The sequence below is a fragment of the Rhinolophus sinicus genome, linkage group LG07 (genome assembly GCF_036562045.2).
Source record: "Rhinolophus sinicus isolate RSC01 linkage group LG07, ASM3656204v1, whole genome shotgun sequence".
Lineage (NCBI taxonomy): Eukaryota > Metazoa > Chordata > Mammalia > Chiroptera > Rhinolophidae > Rhinolophus > Rhinolophus sinicus.
In genome coordinates this window covers 123,525,644-123,549,093 of record NC_133757.1, presented here as the reverse complement: position 1 = coordinate 123,549,093, position 23,450 = coordinate 123,525,644, and the positions used below count along the sequence as shown (strand labels likewise).

Here is a 23,450-nt window from a genome sequence, read left to right as displayed (position 1 = left end):
AAAAATCGTCTAAATCCTCTCCTCCCTCCATCACTGGCTATCTCCTGCATTACAGGTGCTTAGGGTTAGGTGCTTAGCTGAGTTAGGTAGCTGTGCAGCGCTGCAAAGACTGAAATTAGAGTTCAGGGCGAGACTAACCGGCACTGGGGGCTCGGTACATTTCCTGGGCTTTCTGTCAAGACACAGCCATATTAGGTCCTGGGAGTGAGGCCTCACTTTCTCTACATTCTAATATGTCTTGTTTTGGTAACAGCTATTCACACAGGTGTGAGGTGATAGCTCATTGTGCTTTTGATTTGCATTTCCCTAATAGCTAGTGATGTTGAGCATCTTTGCCCGTACCTGTTGGCCATGTGTATGTCTTCCTTGGAAAAATGTCTATTCAGGTCTTCTGCCCATTTTTCAATCGGATTGTTTGTTGTTTTTTTTCCTCAGGTGGGGCAACTAAAGTTACGTTTTCTATAAGCCTTGTGAGAATACTGTTGAAAAGACAAATCCCTGCCATCTTACTGTTGCATAGTTTGAACATCTGTAGAAATCATTGCATGAAGTAAACTCCTTAAAATTGAAATGCTGAACCATAATCAAAGTAAAAAGACAACAGAAAAGTGCATGTAACACACATATGACAAAGATTAATTTCCTTTGTATACAAAGAGCTCTTACAAATCAATCCATTTTTAAAATCCAATAGAAAATTAGGCAAAGGATGTGGGTAGACAATACACAGAAAGGAAAAAATAGATCCTGAACAAGAAAAGACAATGAACATTAAAACTACAATGAAATATTACCTGCAACTTGTCAGATTGGTAGAAGTCAAAAGTTTGGTAATAATTTGTCAAAGAATGGGCATTTCATATACTGTTGGGAATGTAATTTGGCAAAAATTTATAAGGCAATTATCAGAATAAAAATGTTTAAATTAAAATGTATATAGCTTTTGTGGGGACAGAATCCCACAGAGCAGTTTCCAGGCTCTCGGCCTCAGTTGGGAAGATGCTGGTTTGGGTAGTAGATGGTCATCAGCTGTGACTAGTTGGCCATCAGCTGTTACCGGTTAGCCATTAGTCACTGATGTAACTGCCGTGGCTGAGCTGGCAAGCGCGGATTGCAGCTAGCAAGTGGGGTCGGTTGGCAGAGAAGTGGATGGCAGATTACGGATCATGTGGCTCCTGCTTTCTGTGTCCCCAGCGAGAATATAGTGGTATGACTCCCCTATCTGTGGCTCCGTTGGTGTTCCTTTTTGGTCTCGCGATATCCTGCATTCTTATGCGGGGAGCGGGACCAGAGACCCCGCATGACACCCCACATGACGGCTTTTGACCTATTTCACTTGTCAGAATTAATTCTGTAGATATATTCGCATGTATATGCATCCTCTGCAACACTGGTGAAAATAATTGTCTATGGAGAGAGCTGAGGCTTGAAAGGGAAGGAGCCTTTTATTTAGAACTCTGAACTTGGTGTGTGTTTTATCCACAGGGAAGCAGCCGAATGAAGAGTCAGGATATAAGAACTAAAACCCTTGTTTTATTTCGTATCTATGAGCAATTGAGCAGTTTTACTACCAGCTGGTAGTATTAGCTCCATCTGACTACATGTGAGAAAACGAAAGTTCAGAGAAATTAAATTTAAAAACTGCTCAATTGCAAATAATGTAGTTGCCAGACAGTTTTATTTAATACTTTACATATTTGAATAACTTAAGAAAAAGCAAATGCTCATCCGTTTTTAAAGAGTTGCACAAAAGGAAAATAATAGGGAAAGTATGGTTTGTTAACCAAATAGATTTGCACGTGGGGCCAATTTCATTAAACTTTTAAAAATTCTAAGTTTTTGGACCATGGGCTCTAAAAATAATAGCAGTTGGAATTAATACTGTTCTAGGATTCATGGTTCAAAGATATCATTACATTTTCTTTGTTTCTTGATGTTGTATATTTAACAACACATTGGTAGAAACATATAACTTCTCACATGGATTAGACATCAAGAGACCAATTTGTGCATATAAACTGAAAATTGAAAATGAATATTCAGATATTATGGAACCGTATAACAAATACAAATTTGTTAACTTTCAGAAGGAACCAAAAACAGTATTAATAAAGACTGGTCTTTTGCATCATTCTCAAAAATTCTTCCTCATTTATTTCTCCATCCCTATCACGATCAGCTTCATCAAGCATTTCCTGTAAAACAAAATGCAAATATGATATGTAAAAATCTATTAAAAATGAATAATTTGATATAAATGAATATCCAAATATATACTCAAAACAATTTTATTTTAAATGTACTTATGAATACAACTAAAGAATATAAATTACAATATATATAAATTATAATTGTATATAATCACATATGTAAATTAGTTATAAAAATAAGTAAAATTTACCTGAAGCTCATCATCTGTTAAATTTTCCCCTAGTTCCTTAGCAACCTTTTTTATATTGTTTAATGTTATACTTCCAGTGTTGTTGTCATCAAATAACTTGAAAGCCTTCAGTATTTCTTCCTTTTCATCTTTTTCACTCTTTAAAAACAGAAACAACTAATGTCATTAGTCTTTATTTATCCTACCAAGCTGGACTTACAGGCCTTTGCATAGAGCAACAGTGTACCAGGTTGCTGACGTCTGACTTCACTTATTGCTCTTTTAAAATTATGCCAGTGCGCTCACATTTACTCTTAAGGTATTTAAACTCAGGTTTTATTGCAGGGGAAGAGGAACGAGATGGTGAAGAGGATGTATTTCTTATTGACACCAATAATTGAGATCCATTACTAAAAGTGTAAGCTCCAAGAGAGCAGGGAGGTTGTCTCAACGTTCCCAAGAACAGGGCCTCGCAAAAATAGGCACTTAGTGAAGGTCTGCGGGTTTCAAGGCTTCCAAATGCTGGCCCGTTCTCTCTCTCCAGCCATATGTCCTATTACAGTATTTCCTAACAAAAACCTCTTCTCCATGCTGGCAGTCTTCATTACTACCTGGAAAACATCTTTAATCCTGCTGTTCCTACTGTCTAAAGCCCACCCATCTTTAAAGACCTAGTTCCAATTCTTTGTCTGTGAAACCTGTCATTGTTCCAGCCAAAAAATGGAGAAGGCTGTTGCTTGTATTTCTTTGATAAACAGAATAATTACTATACCATTTTTACACTCATTATTTCAAAAAAGTCTTCAAAACTGATGGTGCCAGTTCTTTCTTTGTCGATTGCAGCTATCATTCTTTTAATTTCTTCTTTCTTTGGTTCAAATCCTAAGGCTTGCATTGCAATCTGAAATAGGAAGCAAGTAAATTATAATATGCCACAATATCATTACTAGCTTTTAAATTACCTATTAATAACTAGATTCATTTTTTTTATTCTTTTTTTTTTTTTTTTTTTACTATGGACTTGGTATAAACCTAGACAGTCGGCTCAGCAGGCTTTCCAATCTTATTATATCATAGAATATCTCACTGTCACACCCTGGGCTTTGGCCAATTCATTTACAAAACAAGAATAAAATGCTTAACAAGATATTGTTTTGTCCGTGCAAGGCAGGTGTCTGCATGGAAGGGACTTTATAAGTCCCTTCAAGCTTTCAGAAGGCTACTGTTAAAGATTTAAAGACTGCCACAATTAAATGATATGGTTTTAAAAATGTTCTTGAATTAGAAGTAATTTCAGAACCTTCAATTCTTTCACATCTATGGTTCCAGACCCATCAACATCGAATAAGTCAAAGGCCTCTTTAATTTCTTGTTTTTGGGTTTCATTCAATTCAATTTTTGCTGCTCGTTTCTTCCATTGGTCTGAATTTGTGCAGTTGTTGGATGCCTGTAATAAACACACATGCCGGTGAAAGAGAAACTATTTGACTGGAAAAGTTACCAGAACCAGAATAACTGATGAACTAATTAAATACAATAAGCATATTCAAATATCCTTTTCCCTACTATATAATGAACCTTGGCAATTTCCCTGTTTTCCTTTGCTAACATTTGTGCTTTTAGTTGTTAATATCTTAGTGGAAAGCCTGGTTCTTTTTTACTAATTGGGTTTTTCCTTCGAATTTGTCCCTTTTGAGAGGGAGAAGAGCCACAGGAAGGCATGCGAGAACAGTAGATGCTATATCAGAATACAGTCGGACTTACTGGGTATATCTGAAAAGCGATGTTAAAGGCACCTTTCATTGTGCCTAAATGTCTCATCATAAAATTGGTTTATATCGTGGAATATGCTTAATTGGCACATAATATCCTTTCCCACCTTCTAGCATACTTTTCTATAGTGCAAAGGCTGAGAAATGAAAAAAACAAAAACAAACAAACAAACAAAAAAACATTTTCCAGGTGAAAAACTACTTCAGGGATCCGAGTAAGAATAAATGTTGCGTCCATCATCAGTACCCAGGGAAGGTGGAGGTCATCTTCCTGCTATTTGCTTTTCTGCCGGCAAGCGAGGTCACAGTTACTTCTGCAGCCACATTTGGGTATCTCGTCCCCAGCTTCGAGGCAAGAAGCAGTGGTGGCAGAGACAGCAACTGAACTTGGTGTTCCTGTGTCTCTAGTCGCCAGCTTCATGTGCTCAGCGTTAGTTGTGGTCGCAGCCGATTCTTGATCCCTGGACTGCAGGCACCCTGGTGTGGCAGCCTTCGGAATCCTCACCTTCCCAACAGGGGCAGAGCCTTAGGTCCCCCTGGCCTGGCCAGGCAGTGTTTGAGTTCAGGATGTCTTTCCTAGAGACCCAGGCCATCCATCCATCAGTGGTTAGAATCTTATTCTTGTATTCAATTCCTTTCTGGCTAAAGAGTGGTTTCTGTTTCCAGCAGGGCACCCATCACCTATTGTAGACTGTTGGTGTCAGCGGTTGATGGGGTTGATGAGGGAAAAGATGAATAGGACAACTGCTCCTCTGTCCCGAGAACCTCGGGCAATGCGCTTCTATTTGGCGATGAGCGGAGGGGCTACAAATAACGCTCGAGGATCATGAAAAGGAGGCGAATAACATTTCATGAACTAATCAAAATTCCTTCCTTGCTCCGGGAATACAGCCCTAGGCCCAGCCCCAACAGGATGTCACAGCTGCACACTCACCATGTCGCCCACCGGCGTCCTCAGCCGGGAGCCCAGGTCCTCACCCGCCCGCTGCGCAGCCCAACAGTAGCCTGTGCCTGTAGGTAGTCGTTGCTAAGGCCGCTCTCACGGACCTCGTGCAGACCCGCCCTCCCAACGATTGACAGTCATTTCACCCAATGGTCAGAAAGAAAGGCCCTTGAGGCCAGCCCCCCTCTATACTCTCTACCAATAGCGCGACACTTTACCTTTCACGTCTACGGTTAAGCGGAAGTTTCCGTCTGGTTTCTTAGCGACCAGGCCCAGCGGCCTGGCCCGCTCTGCCCCGCCCTTCGCACATGCGCAGAATGTGGATGGGGGCGTCTTCGCCCGAGCTCTTCTGCGTCCTGGTGTCTCCTAGAACGTGTCTGACGGTGGAAAGCCGAGGACTGGAGCCTCCGGTGGGGCTGGAGAAAAGAGCGAGGTTAGTGGCGAGGTGCTTCCGGTGACTGTTAAGTCTTTGGTGGAGACGTGGGGAGCCCTTGTTTGCTTTTCTGACCAATTCGCTCCGGGAAAGGGTGAGAATCGAGCGCCTGGTGGGCCTGGGTGAATTGGTCCAGCTTTGGTGAAACGTCCAGCGGGATTACCAGTGGTCGAGGGGACGCGTCGCTGGGGCAGCTTCCACAGTGCTTGCTTCGCCACTTGTCTCCTCCCGTGGTTGGCAACATCTGGGGGCACGCGGTGCGGTTGCAAGGAAGTGGGTATGGGGGCAGGGGGTCTTGGGATGCTCTTGAAGCCTCACTACATAGGACAGAACAGTTTTTACCAGGGTTGTAGCTTGCATTTGCCGGGTAGGACTTTGGCCCCACCCATCGTCGCTATCACCCTCTCCCCCAGCCATTCCATTGGCTGAATCCCGAGACAGCGCTGGCTGCCCAACCACATCCAGCCTAAATCCGCACACTTGAGTTGGACACAGGTAGCCTGATAATCCAGCTGACCCTGTAACTGCCAGGATTTAGACGCCCATATAACTGCTGTAAACCAAAGCAAGTTCTTGTCCAGTGGCCCAAACTTGCTGGTTCTGCCCAGCCCAGAATCTGGTCAGGGACCAGGCTGAAGGGCAGGGGACAAGGACTGAAGTGGACCTCTGACTTCTTGGTGGGAAGAGGTGATGTCTCTTAAAATTTAAAAAAAATTTTTTTTCCATTTTCAAGTTTGTTGCTGACTCGCCAATACAGTAAATATAGTTGTGACTTAAAACTTGTTTAATGCTTTCTACGTGCCATGTACTATGCCATCTATTTGGTGAGTTTGGAAGGAACTAAGTATAAAGATGAATAAACGCAAGGAACGCACAAATAGTGAGACATAAATTAGACATAAATACATTGTTTGTAATTCAGGGTGCTAAGCGCTTTAAGATGTGTGTAGAAAGTGCTTGGAGAGCACAGAAGACAATTCTCCCCCCTGGGGCATTGGAGAGGGCTGTTTCAAAAATGTGGGATTTGCCTTGGAACTTGAAAGACTTACAGCATTTACCAAGGGGAAGAATGGAAGGGTGGGGGTATCTAAATCAGAGTATAACATGTACAAAAGTGAAAATAAATGTAAGTTTTAGTGTGGCAAGATCATGGGTTTATAAGGAAAGGCGGAAAATGAGTTTTACAAATTAGATTGAGGTCAGATTATGGGACACCAAGCTAGAGCTAGGAAGTAAAGACTTTATTTTCTAAGGTAAATAGATATTTTTAGGCAGTGATCTTTTAGGTTAGTGCTTTTTTTTTTTTGTAATAAAAGGTAGATTTTATTTATGAGCCTTTATTTAGGTTCTAATAAAGTTTTCTGACTTCTCCGCATGGTTATATTTGGTAATGTCTTAGTAGTTTATGTAAACTTTCTCAAGTTCTAAGATAAGAACTATGCAAACTGTACCCAGAAAAGTTCTTTTATTATTATTATTATTATTAGTTTCAGGTGCACCAAACAAAGTAATACTTAGACGTTTATCGTTTATATCCCTCACACTGTGTCAACCCTCCTCCCCCATCCACTATCCCTCTGACGTCGCACAGAGCCATTACATTTCTACTGTCTCTATTCCTAATGCTGTACTACGCTTCTTGTAACTATATATATATATATATATATATACACACATATATAAATTTGTAGTTGACATTCATTATTGTTCAGCTTCAGCTTCAGGTGTACAGTGCAGTGCAGTGATCAGGCATCTACATCTTCCCTGAGGTGGTCTCCCTAATGGGACAAGTGTCCATCAGATACCCTACAAAATGTTTACAACATTATTGATTACATTCCCCAAATTAACTTTTTTAACCCTGTGGCCATCTTGTGGTTACTGACTGCTTTCTAATCCCCTCACCCTCCTCTTATCTCCACCCACCCCCCATCTAGCAACCCTCAGTTTTTCCTCTATGTCTCCGAAACTATTTCTGATTAGTTCATTGACTTATTCTCTTCTTTAGATTCCACATATAAGTGAGATTATATGGTATTTGGCTTTCTCTGTCTGACTTATTTCACTTAAAATAATGTTCTCTAGGTCCATCCATGTTGTTGCAAATGGTAAGATTTCTTTCTTTATGGCTGCGTAATACTCCATTGTATAAATATACCACAGTTTCTTTATCTAGTCGTCTACCGATGGGCATTTCGGTTGTTTCCACGTCTTGGCTATTGTGTATAGTGTTGAATAAACATAAGAGTGCATAAATGTTTTTGAATTAGAGTTTTGGATTTCTCCGGATAGATACCTAGGAGTGTAATTGCTGGATCATAAGGTAGTTCCATTTTCAGATTTTTGAGATATCTCCATACTGTTTTCCATAGTGGCTGCACCAATCTGCAATCCCACCAACAGTGCACAAGGGTTCCCTTTCCTCCACATCCTCGCCAGCACTTGTTGTTTGTTGATATTGATAATAGCCATTTTGACTGGGGTGAGGTGGTATCTCATTGTGGTTTTTATTTGCATTTCTCTGATGGTTACTAAGGTTGACCATTTTTTCATATGTCTGCCATCTGTATGTCCTTTTTAGAAAAATGTCTCTTCATGTCCTCTGCCCATTTTTTAATTGGGTTGTTTGCTTTTTTGAGGTTGAGTTGAGTGAGCTTTTTATAAATTTGTGACACTAACCCCTTATCGGATATGTCATTGGCAAATATCTTTTCCCATTAATTGATTTGCAGATGTTGACCCACCCTTGCATAGCAGGGATGAATCCCACTTGATCATGGTGTATGATCTTTTAATGTATTGCTGAATTCTGTTCGCTAATATTTTGTTGAGGATTTTTGCATCTATGTTCATTAGAGATATCGGCCTGTAGTTTTCTTTTTTTGTGGTGTCTTTGTCTGATTTTGGGATCAGGGTGATAGTGGCCTTGTAAAAAGTGTTTGGGAGCCTTCCCTCCTTCTGGATTTTTTGGAAGAGCTTGAGGAGAATAGGTGATAATTCTTTTTTGAACGTTTTGTATTCACCTCTAAAGCCATCTGGTCCAGGGCTTTTGTTTGGTAGGAGATTGTTGATTACTGATTACTCTGGTTTGGTCTGGAGTTGGCCTCTGGGTGTGTGGAATCTTGTGCCTGTTATGCTGGGCCCTTCAAGTAATCTTTGCACGAGTCTCTTAGCTGTTCTGCGTGATGAGCAGAGAGTCCTTTGATGGGTTATAGATGTCCCATTTGTGATGAGATCCAGAGGAGAACTCAAAAAGTCCATCCCACCGCTGCCATTCCTATGACGTCACTAGGTTAGTGCTTTTCTAAGATAATTCTGACAACCATGTAAAGGAGGAGCCATTTTGGAAGCAATTAAAGGGCCTCAGCGAAGGCAGTGCCAAATAGGAATCATGTCGATTCCAGCGGTGATTGAACCTTAGATTTCCAGTGGACAAATACCAATAGTGGCATCTGTTAAATGTTGGGTCAGTTTTGTACTTCAGTTTAAGATAACAAAGATGGTGTTAACCATTCCCTCATTCACTCATCAAATATTTATTGAGTGCCTGCAATGTGTTAGACAGTATTCTCAGTGTGTGCGATACCTCAGTGACTGAAATTGGCCTCCTGTGAATTACATTCCAACAGAGGGAGAGAGTCAGTAAGTAATACATAAATAAGTAGACTATGAACTATTTTATAAGCTGGTAAGTGTTATGGAAAAAAAGAAAGTAGAGCAGATAAAGGCAGGCCAGACTCTAGAGGAGAAAGAGGGTTCTGCAGTGTTAAATAAGGTGTTCTGGGTAGGTAGGCATCATTGAAAAGGGGACAGTTAAGTATTTAAAGGTGATGAGGCAGTAGTTTCCTTAGGGAAGAGCATCCCAGAAAAGGGAACAACTGGAACAGAAACGCTGAGGTTGGGAGCGGAAGGGAGGAGCGAGGAGGGTGGTCAGGGGTAGAGCAGATGGAGACAAAGTAGGGGAGGAGGGAGGAGAGCGGACTCTGAGCACATTGTAAGGACTTTGGCTTTCACTCTGAGTGAAATGGAAAGGCTTTGCAAGATTTTGAGCAGAGGAGTTAAAAAATCTGAGTTAATGTTTAAAAGGGACTCCTGTGTCAGACAAAGGAGTAAAAATTTTATTTTCCAAATAAGAGATTTTTAAGCAGTGGAGTGATCTGACTAGACTGTTGTATTAGGAATAGACTGGAGATAGGCAAACTGTTGGTTTTGGTGAGGAAAAGAAGCTAATTATACCTGTCAGAAAGTACTACTTTTTAAAAAAAAAAAAAAAATGCAACTCCTGAAAAGCTTTTCATGTCTTAGTGTTCTAAACCAAGTACCTTGGACAAGACTAGGCACAATCTCAGGAAGAGAAAGATTCTGATCTCAAAGTCCCAGTGAAGTAGCCTGATTCTGCTGCTCTTCCATCACACACTTGGAAAGTTAAGAAACACTAGCTGACAAGTACAGTTGTCTGGGATCCCAGTCATGACACGAGAGCTGTTTGTGGAAAACACTGGTGTTACTGTGGAGCACAACAATCGGACTGTGGTGGTTCAATGCCAAGAAAAGTTGCCGGAGGTACTTTTCCTATTTGCATATTTGAAATTATCTATTTCTCCAACCCCTTCACCCTCTTCTTCTTATATTCAGCCTCTTAGAAGATAAGGGATTCTTGTTTGAGTGTTTATTCTATGTTAATTATAGCAAGTTGTAATCACTTCAAAATAATAATTTAGGAGCGCTTCTAAACTTAAGAATGTTAAGACTGTTTTATATTTGTTTTTGTTTTTGAATTTACTACTGAAACTTGGAATAGATTCTTCACATGCTGGAACAGATCTCTTTTTGAATATTTGTTTTGATATCATTTTTATGTGACTTTTTGCTTGTAGATTAGTTTTGTTTAAATAATCTCATGTCTCCTCTGGGAAACTTCTTTTCACATAAATTAAATATAGACTAAGTTTGAAATAGCCTGTGATTTTTTTCCTTTTGTCCTAAATTCTTTATGACTTTTCTTTCACTTATTTAGTAATGTCTTGTGATTTAAACATAGTAGAAAGGAAACGATAAACAAAGACTCTGCCACTTGAAAATAAAATGAGCACATCTGTATAATGATATGAGCAGGCTTGGAAGAAGATGGAAGTGGGAATGCGATGGAAGACTGGACAGAAGAGAAGGGTGAATTATTGTTGTGCTGGGTAGAGGTGCAGCCAGAAGGAAATACTGTGTAGTAGTTAATAGCATGGGACTTTGGTTTTAGACAAGCCTGGGTTTCAGTCCATAACCTTTTACTTACTATTACTTAACTATCCTTTGTTTTCTACATCATTAAAATAGGTTAATTATAGTATCTACCTCATGTCATGAGGATTATATAACATAATGCATGCAGAGTGTCTCATACTTAATAAGCTCTCAAAACAAGTTAGAAAATAAAAACAAAAGCAGTCAGTCAGTCTTGTCTTTTCAACAAGTTATTCTGTTGCAGCTGGATAGCCATGAGGGGAAAAAAATAACCCGTACCTCACACCATTTACAAAAATCAGTTTAAGATAAATTGTAAACATAAATGTAAAAGCTAAAACGAATAGTACAAAGTTGAAGGAGTCACACTTCCTTACTTCAAAACTTACTACCAAGCTACTGTAATCAAAATAGTGTGGTCCTGGCTTACAGATGGGCATACAAACCCATAAAATAGAATTGAAAGTCCAGAAATAAACCTATACATCTATTGCCAGTTGATTTTTGACAAAGGTGCCAAGACCACTCAATGGGGAAAAGAATAGTTTCTTCAAGAAATGGTACCAGGACAATTTGATATCCAAATGCAAAAAAAAAAAAAAAAAAAAAAAAAATTTAAAGTTGGACCCCTACCTCAACCATACACAAAAATCAACTCAAAATATATCAGTGAACTTAATATAAAATATAAAACTCTTTGAAGAAAACACTGGGTTAAATCTTCATGACTTTGGATTTGGCAATGGATTCTTAGATATAACACCAAGAACATGAGTGACAAAGAAAAAAATAGACAAATTAGACCATTAAAATTAAAAACTTTTATGCATGAAAGTACATTATCCAAAAAGTGGAAAATACAGCCTACAGAATGAGAGAAAAATATGATTTGCAAGTCATATTTTGATAAGGTTCTTATACCCAGAATATATAAAGAACTCTTCTTACTATTCAATGACAAAAAGACAAACAACCCAATTTTAAAATGGGCAAAAGATTTGAACAGATGTTTCCCCACAGAAGATATACAAATGGCCAACAAGCACATGAAAAGATGCTCAGTATCATTAGTCATTAGAAAAATGCAAATCAAAACTACAGAGAAATATTTTACATCCACTAGATGTCTATTACTGAAAAAACAAAACCAAAATAAGCGTGGTAAGTGTACTGGATTGAATAATGACCCCCCCAAAAAAAAATTCATGTCCATCCAGAATCTCAGAATGTGACTTTATTTGAAAATAAGGTCTTTGTAGATGTAATTATTTAAGATGAGGTAATATTGGATTAGCGTGGCCCCTAACCCTGGTGACAGATGTCTTTTAAGAAGGCCATGAGATTGGAGTTATGCTGCCGAAAACCAGGGACCTCTGGAGCAACTAGAAGCTGGAAGAGGCAAGAAGGAGTCTTCCCTGGAACCTTCAGAAGGAACATGGCCCTGCAACTACCTTGACTCCAGAACCGCAAGAGAATAAATCTGTATTCTTTTAAGCCACCCAGTTTGTAGTCATTTTGTACAGCAGCCCTGGGAAACCAGTACGGTAAGGATATGGAGAAATCGAAGCCCTGGTACCTGCTGGTGGGAAGCTGACGTGGCTCAGCTGCTAAAGACAACAGTTTGCAGTTCCTCAGAATGGTAAATAGAATTACCATATGACCACTCCTCTGTACCCCAAAGAATTGACAACACGTACTCAAGTCCTTTTACACAAATGTTCACAGTGGTGCTGTGCATGGTAGTCAAAGGTGGAAAACACCCACATGTCCACCAGCGGCTACGGATGGATGGTAAACAAAATGACGCACACCTGCAGTGAGTGGTTACTCAGCCACAGAGAGGAGTGAAGTGCTGCCACGTAATCCATGTGGATGAACCGCGAAATCATTACGCTAAGTGAAACGAGCCAGACAGGAGAGGTCCCGTATTGTAGGACTCCATTTATGTGAAGTATTCAGAATAGGTAGATCCACAGAGACAGAGAGCAGATGGGTGGTTGCCAGGGGCTGGGGCGAGGAGAGCAGGGAGGCATTGCTTAATGGCTGAGGGTTTTCTTTGGGGCGATAGAAATGTTTGAATTAGATAAAGGTAGTGGTTGTACAACACTGTGAATGTACTAAGTGCTACTGAATTGTGCACTTAAAAATGTTAAGGTTATGTTACGTGAATTTCACCTCCATTTAAAAAAGCCTAAACCATAAAGTTTTTTTTAGAAGCAATATAGAAAAATGTCTTTTTACTCAGGGCTAGGCAAAACTTTAAAAAATAAAACGCAGAAAGCAATAACCATAAAAAGAAGAAAAAAAACATAGACTAGGGAAATAGATTGCCAGGAGCTATTAAGGGCCACTTGAGGTTTGGGGTGATGAACTTAAAATGACACCAATCAGTATGGTTATGTGTGTTTTTCTGTTTATTTTCAGCTACCCCAGGGTAAGCATGGAGTAGAGAGAATTGGATTTCATCAAGATTAGTGTTGCAAGGTAAGATGAACCAAGAAAGGGACACGTGCAAAAAGAGTGTATGTGCAAAGGAGTGATGGTAGCAACTGACCAACGGGAATTTAAATTGGGTAAAGAGAGAATTGGTAATATGGGGTGCGGGGCGAAGGCCAGCCAAAGCGTGGTCAGGTCAGATCGCTGTCAGATCCGCGGGTCTCAGGGTTATTGAAGCTGGAGTCCTGTGGCGTATTGTGATGCCGTCTAGGGATATGCCTGAGTGTGTGAAGGGTTACTTTTAGTTTACAGAATTGAAAATCTCACAAAGGAGAATGTGAAACTGAGTTCCAAGAGTCCGTTCCATGTTTCCCTAGACTGCACTAGCTTTTCTCCATGGTCCTTGGAGGTCTGCAGGAAGCTGCCTCTGAGAGTAATAGTGTTAGAGCCTCCTGCTGGTCTCAGGCGTGTCTGCAATGATTGCTCTTGAGCTTCAAGGATGAATGCAGGTGGTTTAGAAACAAATGTCGGGCTAGGATTGGAGGAAAAGCAAAAGTCTAAGAGTTGTTTGCTCTTTGATATTTTGGATTTAAGAGGTTGTGGTTAAAAAATATTACTTGAAGAATCACAATGTCTTAAAGGAGGAAGAGAAGTTTTCATTGTCTGCAGTTTTCGCTCTGGTACTTTCACTGAGAGCGCGTACCTCACAAGGCAGGCCATTTTATTATAGACAGCTTTTCAATTGAGGGGATTTTGTTGAAAAGTTCTCTTTATTGGGCTAAATAAAGTCTTTCTCTTGTAACTTCTTCCTATTAGTTTTACATGTGAATTCTGAAATACTATGTAGAAAAAGTCCAATTGCTCTTGAACTTGCCTTTAAATAGTACTTTTTTTCCTTTTGATATTCTAATCAATAACCAAATCTATCCTCTCACCTCCATCCCCCTTCAACATAGCTCATCTAGGTAACTATAGAAGATTCTTAACTGGCCTCTCTGCCTCAGTCTGGCACTCATCTAGCCAGTTACCTACACCATTGTCAGAGTGATAATATATCCGAAGCACAAACAGCAGTAGTAGTGTTACTATTCGTAGTGTGATAGCAAGTCCTCGTAAAGCACTCACTACATGCCAGGCACTGCTCTTAGCACTATGCTCATTACTCCTCACAATAACACTATGAAGTAGATTCTGCTACTATCCTCGTTTTTCAGATGTGGATACAGGGCAGAGTAGCTAAACAACTTGCTGAAGGCTATACAGCTACTAAGCAGTAGAGCCAGGTTCAAACCCAGACTTCTAGGACATTCCATCAAGCTGTTTCATAATTTCCCTGACTTAAAACACTTCAGTGGTTCCCACTGTCGGATCAGGTTGGGCCTGGCACATAATTTCCTGCATGACCGTACTCCTTTCCCCTTCTAGAGCTTCTTCTACGGTTTTCCACTTTCTTTATAACCCCATAAACTAAAGTATTTGTTTTACCCCAGTACCCCGTGTTTTTCCACATATATGTATGTGTGTTTACCACCACCTCCTTCAACTTGCTGACTCTTTCAAATTATTCTTCAAGACAGTTCAGGCACTGCCTTCTTTGGGAAACAGTGCCTGACGCCTGCAAGTCCCGCTTCTGTGGGATGAAGTGTTTCTCCTCCAACATCCATCACTAATAGCATCGTAACACTGTGTCATTGTTCTGACCACATGCAACAGGAAACTATGCACCAGAAACTCCTCCTAGGCAGCGGCTCTATCAACTTTTTCTTTTATAAGCATTGATACCCATGAATTACAGTCAATAAAGTTCCAAGTTTTATTTTATTTGCAGACGAAGATTTGTGGTGATGGCTTGCAGGGTCATGAACAAAAGAAGACACGTGGGACTTCAACAACTTTCATCATTTGCCGAAGCAGGAAGAACTTTCCTAGGCCCACTAAAATCATGCAAATTTGTTATAGACGAAGAGTGTCACGAAAGTGTGTTAATCAGTTCGACCGTGAGGCTTCTTGAAAACTTGGATTTATCCAGTGCGGTGGGACAGCTCCTCAGCGAAGCAGTGCACGCGCAGAATAAGATGTACAGAACGGGGAGCAGCACTCTGCTGTTTCTTGTTGGGGCATGGAGCAGGGCCGCTGAGGAGTGTCTGCATCTGGGCATCCCCGTTTCCTTAATCGTGTCTGTCATGTCAGAAGGTTTGATCTCCTGCATTGAGGAGGTCTCTTCCCTTCAGGTACCTGTCCACTGTGCATCTGATCACACAGACGACACCCAGATGTTTTCTGGACTTGGATCCCGTAGTGTCAGTTTATGTTCTTTTCTACCAATCCCCCCAGACACTGGTTTGATACAGAAAGAGAATGATCTCAGAGACGTTGCCTCTCCGTCAGTGACCATTTCCAGTGTTCCTGGGAGACCTGTGAAATCAGCTAACCTTTATAGAACTCAGCCTGAGGTTGAAGCAGATGAAAACACGTCACAAACTCCTCAGACTCTGAGAAATCGTCTGTGTGCAGACACACGCTGCAGAAAGCCAGCACTAATCCACAGTAGGCATTTTAATAGGGTGGATGAGAATCAACGGACAAGCAAACCAGATGGGTTTCTAGAATATCAGGGTGCGGCCACTCCCCACACTTACAGATGTAAGGACTTGGCGGAGTTGGAGGCAGGTCTGAGCCACGGAGATCGCAGCAGCATGGAATTAGTGGACGCAGCAGCGCGGCTGCAGTGCCAGAACACAGATGTGCAGCGAGGCCCCTGTGCCGTGCCCTGGATGTTTGACATTTCAGGAGTCTTCACCTGCTGTTTACCGGGCTTACCCGAAACTTTGTCTTGCGTCTGTCCAGGCTATGTCACTGTTGTTTCAACATCCAGGACTGCTCTGATTGAGGAATTACAGAATCAGCTTCTGCGGGTAGCTCTCATTGAGGGTGACCTCACAGAGAATTACCGCCACCTGGGATTCAATAGATCTGCCAATGTGACAACGGTGTTGGAAAGCGTGAAGGTTCACCAGGCCAGTTCAGAAGAACTGTGGACAGATCAGGTATTACAGGTCTTAGTCAAGTTCAATGTGAATCTTGTCCTGGTGCAAGGCAGTGTATCTGAACACATAACTGAAAAATGCATGCACAGTAAGCGCTTGGTGATTGGGTCGGTGAATGGCAGTGTGATGCAGGCTTTCGCCTCAGCTTCCGGGGCACAGCAGGTGGCCTACATTACTCAGGTGACGGAAGCCTGTGTGGGCAGTGGGGTGAGTGTGGCCTTCTGGAGATGCATTCCTTCAGACGTCGATACGGTCAGCAGCATGGCCATCACGTTGAAAACAGAAGGAATGAATTTGGCTACAGTAGTGCTCACTGGCCCAGTCACGGCGCAGATGCAAACCAAGGAAGACAGGTTCTGGACTTGCGCATATCGTCTGCATTATGCTCTGAAAGAGCAAAAGGTCTTCCTTGGAGGTGGTGCAGTTGAATTTTTGTGCCTTAGCCATCTTCAAAGTCTCATGGGGCAACCTGTGAATAAAGGAATCCAAGTCTGTTCGGGAGGGCTTCATAACACTTCCTCTTGGCTGGCCTCATCGCTGGCACTCTACAGACCGACGGTGCTGAAATGCTTGGCCAGCGGCTGGCACAAATACCTTTCAGCCCTCATGTACAACACTGCCCATTCCTCCTCAGAATTTGAAGCCAGCACATTCATTCAACACCATCTACAAAGTGCCACAGACTCTGGCTCGCCTTCATCTTACATCTTGAATGAATATAGTAAACTAAATAGTGGAATTTTTAATTCCGGCATTTCAAGTAAAGTGGAACAGATTCCAAGAGTTTACGACGTTGTTACACCAAAGACGGAGGCATGGCGCCGAGCTCTGGACTTGGTTCTGTTAGTACTTCAGACAGACGGTGAAATCATTACCGGGCTTGGACACACACAGCTCCAATCACAGGAAGCACAGGACTTTTCGCTTTTGTAGTGTTATTAGCTAAGTCTTTGGGAAGTAATCTGTTGTAATATGTCATGCTAATAAGTTCTCTAGTACCAGGTCGTAGTGCCTGAAATGCTGGCTTTTACCAAGAAGAAAATAACTGCTGTCCATCAATGACCATGCAGGGTCTAAGATTTCACCGTACTTACAAGCTAACAAGTTAGCCTGTTCCTGTTTTAGGGGACACTACAGAATACATGAGACACTTGGGTCAGAGACAAAAGACTTTTATGATTCATAGCAAAAGCAGTCACCAGAGGTCATGTTTGTTTGTCCCACGAGAGCCACGCAAAGGGCCAGTGATGGAAGCCTGCGCACACTGTGGGTTGTGTCACAGGAGAGGGACACTGAGCTTGGGATCGCCATTCCTTTTATAATAAGCAGAAACAATCGTGTTCTTTGTCCAAGGGGAGTTGTTACTTCATGCCTCAAGGTTGCTCATGGTAAACACAAGCCCAACACATGAACTCGGTAAAGATAGATCTGGTGCCTGCATTCCTGGCTTTCCCAGAAAGCACACAGTGTTGTTGCTCAGGGCACATAGTGGGTCGCCTCTTGCAACGATTCGTTCCACAACCTGACACGTTCATGGCCAAACTGGAATTTTCATGTGAGTATGCCACTCATTCGTTAGCTGTTCTGGTTGGTCTGACGAGGTTGTTTAGTCAATACCAAATCCATTCAGTAGGTCTCATACACCAATGAATTAGGGCTGTATCAGCAGACCACGCAGCAGGAGGACGCCAGTCTGCAATACTGACCTGTCATGTCCTCCAGGGTCTTGAATTTACTTGACTGTGAGTTCCAAGGACCAGTAGATCTTTTCATTAGCCAGAATCCAGTCTAAGAGCAATTACCCCTTATGACCCACGTGAGGGAGTTTTGACTGACCTGCTGATCTTTAGTGTCATTGCCAAAAGTTACAGGAGGCAATAGATGGGCCAAAAAGCAACCCCACCCCTAATGGAGAGACCCTTCTGTGACCTGTTTTCCCCACGTATAAGCATGTAACCCCAAAGTCCAGGTCACTGTACTTTGGGATTTGTTGTTAACCCTGATTTGAATCACAGTTATACAGATTTGATTAAGTCATGGAGGTAGTGTCACCAAGTAGTTGAAGCCGCAGTCACCATGCGTGGCAAAATCCAAGGCAGTTCAGACTTGAGGAGAAGCACATGATTAGTCAGATTGAAGCAGTGTTGTCCTGGCCCTGTTTGCGCATGTTCACACCTGGGCGCTGCCATTGATGTTATCGTGTGCTGCCTGGAGTACTGAAGAAGGGTCTTAATAAGGTGCTGAGTCCCCTTTCCAGTGGTGGGAGGTCAAGGAGACAGCATTTGTTTGTGTGACTCAGAGCGATTGAGGGTTGTGAATCTGTCCAGGTGATCTTGAGAAACGTTACTTGGCAAACAGGCTTCTGAATTTCTCTCTGAGTTTATCAGCTACTTCTACTCGTACAGGTAGGTAAGGCCGGTCAAGTAGACAATGGCCGTACGCTGGACCGTTGAGACAGGCTCCTCACTTGTCAACCACCAGGATGTTGTCTGTCTGGTATCCCCCTTATCCACAGAGGATAAGTTCCAAGACCCCCAGTGAATGCCTGAAGTCACAGATGTGTGCTTTTTCCTTAAAGCAGCTGAGGTCAGAAGGGAGGACGAAGGAGCCATGGAGATTAGAAGGCATGAGCATCTTCGTGCTGGTAAACAACGCCTCACATTTACTCTTGGCTTTTGATCAGCTGCCCAACTTGTGCCAAACACACTTGTGTCTTCGGTTTACTCAGTGCTGTTTCCTCATTGCTGACAGCGTTGTTTGAGCTTTGGGGACCCTTGACTGACACGCCACAGCCCGATTTCTTCTCTTCTGGGGCTGTGGGGTGTGCTGCCTCATTATGTTAACATCCTTCTTCCTCCCACCCGGAGGTGAGTGAGCAATGACCACGATGCTGGTTCCTTGTGTTCACCCCACCTCTCACTGCTCAGCCTCCAAACATTTCTCAGTAGGTAGGACTTGGCGGGGGGCGGGGGGCGGGGGGCTGTCTCTCTTCCCCCTTTCCCACGACTCGAGTGAATGCATGCAGTACTAGATCCCAGAGAGTCTTGTATCTCTTAACTCAGCCCATCGAGGCCCTCGTCTTTTCCAGAAAACCATAGGAAAAAACTGCAAAATCTGAGGTTTCACCCTGTTTCCAAGCAAACAAGTTAGACTTAGAATGTCATGGGATACTGGCAGAAGATACGAGATTCCTGGGTCAGAGACAGGGCTGTCCAGTAGCCAGAGCTTCGTGTTGGTTTGTGTTGGTTCCTTGTGCTGCTGAGTCCCACAGGGATGACAAGGAGCCCAGGTGAGTACTCGCACACACGGTAGGTTGTGCTGCAGGAGAGGAACACCCCGCTCGGGGCATTTCCAGCTTTTATAGGAAGCAGAAGTAAGCCTGTTCTTTGTCTCTAGGAAAGCGTCCCTGAGAAAAGGCCTGGAAAAAGAGCGCAATACCCAGCAAGAAGAAGCAGGAATGTTCAGAGCCCATGCAGACCGCCTTCCCAGCACAGCCTTTTGCTACTTATAATTGACCATTATAAGAACCAAATTATGTGTGTAGTTTTTAGAATTGAATATTAGAGTTGCTCTGGGAAAATAATAGTGGTAGTAATTAAGATGCCTGCCATGTTCCAGGCACTCTCCTAAATTCTTTATCTATTGTATTAATCTGCTAGGGCTGCCATAATAAAGTACCGGCTTAAACAACAGAAATTTACTATTTTTTTATAATTCTGGAGGCCGGAAGTCTGACATCAAGGTGTAGGCAGGGTCGGTTTCTTCTGAGGCCTTGCTCCTTGATTTGCAGATGGCCGTCTTCTCCCTGTGTCGTTATAACACCTTCCCTCTGTAGCTGTCTGTGGCCAGATTTCCTCTTCTAGTAAGGACCCCAGTCGTATCGGATTGGGACCCTCCCTAGTGACCTCATTTTAACTGATTACCCCCTTTACAGGCCCTTTCTCCAAATACAGTACATTCTGAGGTCCTGGGGGTTAGGGCTTCAATGTATAAATTCTGGGGGAGACACAGGTCAGCCCGTAAGTCATATGTTATTTCAATCTTTGCAACATCTCTCTTCTCCACTTTATAGATGAGGGAATGAGTTAGTAAGGTAAGAGACTGGTCAAGGGTCTCACAGCTGCGGTAGTAGATGTAGCGCTGGAATTGAACTAAGATGTTATCTGGCTCCAAAGTTCATATTTCTAACCATTAATTGTGACAAGTTTTTATTTCCTGTTACGGTAACAAGAACAAAACAAGAAAAGAGAATGTCTGGCTTATTTATAGGGCTAACTTATCTGTATTAGAAAATGGAATTGGATTATCCTCATGTTTTGGTAAAAGAAAATCATTTTTGGTTTAATTGTTGTCTTAAGTGTGATCACATGAGAACCTTGCACAGATAATCATTCCAGTTATACAGATTGTCTTTGTTCAAAGTTGGAATAATAACATTGAGTATTGAACTGTGTTTTAAAACTAAAGTGTATTATCTCTGTTGGGTAGATACTGACACTTTTACTGTCCTTCTGTTAAAGTATTACAGAGACTGTGAGTGTCACTCACATAAACAGATGCTCAGCTCATTTTATATAATAGGTGTTTTTGTGACATTGGTATTTGCATGTATTAGTACTATTAGCACTATTAAATATTTAATATAATCTTGTAATACTTTCCTTTGAAACTAGAAGTCTTACTGTAACATAGATTTTATATTACTAAGTCACAGGAGAATAAAATTGTTGGCTTAGTTCATATGAGTATTGTTTTCTCTAGTAGTTCCGTCACAAATATGAATATGAAATTAGCACCGTGGTTTATAAAAACTCCTGTGAGTGTGGTTAGTACAGGTTAATTCCCCTGATGAAGATTGCCTCCCATTTTCCTGACCAATGTCTGGGTTTGCACAGCTGTGATCGTGAAAACCCTGCCATCTGGTGACTACAAGGCACTGCCACTCGGAGACCCTGGACCCCTTTGATCCCCCATTGCTTCCCCCTCACTAAATAGAGCCATTTAGGGCATGAACCAGTGAGCCAAGGGCTGCCTGTAAACTTAAGTGCGTAATTAATGGCTTTGAAAAGTTCCAGCGGGTAACACTGAGACTTTAAAAGCAGTAATATATTTTAGTGACATACCCTCAAACATTTTGAAATACTTTCCAAGGAGCCATTCTAAAATATCTAGTTTCTTTATTTTTAAATGCGTTTTCACCTGTGACCGCTTAGCAATATATTTTCGTGGCGCTTTTTAGACAGCTTGGGTCTTTATTTAGACTGGAGAATTTATGAACTATTTTAGGTTGACTCCTGGGATAACACAGTCCCGCTGTGCAGGCAGCAGACGTGCCGGTCTGCGTGCTGCTGAGGCCTCACGTGAGGCTGCTCGACCGTGTGGGACCAGCTCTCAGTCTGCACCTGCTGTCGGTGGCCAATTTTATGGCGTCTCTACCTTCATTCTTCCTAAATACTTGTACTTATTTCCTCATAGCCAGGCCCTATTCCTTGTATCTTTTTATCTTTAACGATGGATTGCCTTTTCCTCTTCCCCTATTCACACTTCCATCCTGGGATTTTTTTGACACATGCATCTTTTATTTCTTTCTATTACTCTTCAAGAACATTTTTAGAGGAAACTCTTGGTCTCTTTCCCCTCGCACCCACACCACGGTAATCATTCCTAACATTTGGGCTATGGTTTTCCAAAGCCACTTCTATGTGTGTGGATGCAGATAATGTGTTTTACAATCCGTAAGTGGGATCGAGCTCCATACAGTGCCTTACAATCTACTTCTGTCAAGTAATAGTAAGCAGTTTCCCCAATGTCATTAATAGAGTTCAGTAAAATAATTCCAGTGGCATCCTGTTACTCCAGCACAATAACCTACTCTGATTGATTTAAGCCATTTCCCATCAGACATTTAGTTCAGTTCCAGCTTGGGCTCTATTGTAAACAAAGCCATAAAAAATGTATTCAGAGCTGAATCTTTCCTCTTACTCATGATTATATCCTTTGGATAAATGATTAGAGACATATATTGGGTCAACAGGTAGGTAGATACTATAGCTTATTTTACACACTTTTTTTGCCAAATTCTTCTTCCAAAAGGCCCTGCAAATGAATGTCATTTCCACAGCCATTGTCAACACTGGATATTATTAGAATTTTGTTTAATTTGGGTGAAAATGCAATCTCATCTTTATAAAATTTTGATTATTAGGAAGAAAGGACAGTGATGTTTCTTTATATTTTTTAATGTTTGTAAAATGTCTGTATTTTCTTTCGATTTTCTTTCTTTGGTGTTATGTTTAAAAGGTCTTCCCAACCCCAAGATTATATAGCAATCACCTATACCAACTTATAGTAATTTTATGGTCTTATGCATCTTTCACATTTAAATATTTAGTCCATCTGGAATTTATTTTAGTAGACTACATAAGACTCTAAAAGAACTTTTTCCAAATGGTTATTCAGTTGTCCCAACGTCATGCTAGAGTTTTCATTGTCCACTCAGTTATTTCTTAGCAGTAAGGAGGAAATACCGACTGAAAAAGAGGTATCATGTTGTAAGGAATAGAAAATATGAAGGCCTGCCTGGGAACATTTGGGGATGTAAACTCTCACAGTGGCTGGGGTACGTGCTTGGCCTTGGAAGGATTGGCCAACCTCCCAAGGACCAAGAAAATATTTACAGGATGTGGAGCCTGGCTTTCGCCCTGGCGCAGGTGGGCCGAGCTCCGATACGTCTAATCTCATACCAAGGACTGGCCCGGCTCCTAGCCAGATCGGAGTCCAGTTCCTTGTGTTGTTAACACGTATGCTTATTGGCTCCTTGCCGCTGTTGGTAGTGAAGTCCTGAAAACCCCAGAAAGCCGAGGCAGGCACAGCAGTAGTTGTTGTTGTTCCCTGGCCGCCTCGGCTGCTGCAAGATATTCCGCCTGTGCTGATGACTTTACTTGACTGGGATTTTGCCCGTGCTGATGAAAGGCCGTTGCTGTTTCTGCGACTCTAATTGACTGGGTCCTGGTGGTATGATGAATTGCCTCCTTGCTTGTTAGTGCTATGATGATATATTCCCCTAATCTCTGTCTTGTCTTACTTACTTACACTCTGTAATAAAACTCTTTAACCCCTTCATCCCGGCTTGCAGTGGTGTGTCTTGCGTATCGGGCCTTGAAATTAAGTCTGTGCACAGCAATCGCTAATACTTATCGATACA

General features: G+C 41.8%; 2 protein-coding genes across 6 annotated transcripts in view; one reads left to right on the top strand and one right to left on the bottom strand.

The window, feature by feature from the left end:
* Nucleotides 1-1,659: 1,659 nt before the first annotated feature.
* LOC109452463 (centrin-4) lies at nucleotides 1,660-5,231 on the bottom strand. Of its 2 annotated transcripts, none has more exons than XM_019741397.2 (5): nucleotides 5,087-5,231; nucleotides 3,681-3,827; nucleotides 3,153-3,281; nucleotides 2,402-2,539; nucleotides 1,660-2,195 (listed from the first exon to the last, which is right to left on the bottom strand). In XM_019741397.2, the coding sequence occupies exons 1-5, from the start codon at nucleotides 5,087-5,089 to the stop codon at nucleotides 2,106-2,108; spliced, it is 507 nt and encodes a 168-aa protein (XP_019596956.2). In that variant the 5' UTR covers nucleotides 5,090-5,231; the 3' UTR covers nucleotides 1,660-2,105. The 2 variants fall into 2 exon arrangements, with proteins under 2 accessions (XP_019596956.2, XP_019596955.2); XM_019741396.2 differs by lacking the exon at nucleotides 5,087-5,231 and adding an exon at nucleotides 4,145-4,349.
* A 94-nt stretch (nucleotides 5,232-5,325) lies between these two features.
* BBS12 (Bardet-Biedl syndrome 12) overlaps nucleotides 5,326-23,450 on the top strand; it is a 50,630-nt gene continuing 32,505 nt past the window's right edge. The window contains exons 1-4 of one of the 4 annotated variants that reach the window (XR_012498230.1): nucleotides 5,326-5,528; nucleotides 13,188-13,247; nucleotides 15,028-17,801; nucleotides 18,828-20,986. Coding sequence is in view for 1 of the 4 variants with exons in the window: in XM_019741390.2 (XP_019596949.2) it covers nucleotides 15,044-17,179 (2,136 nt within the window). In the remaining 3 variants the exon portion in view is untranslated. Of the gene's footprint in view, nucleotides 5,529-13,187; nucleotides 13,248-15,027; nucleotides 23,369-23,450 lie in introns of those variants that run through there. The other 3 variants (XR_012498228.1, XR_012498229.1, XM_019741390.2) reach the window with 3 other exon arrangements.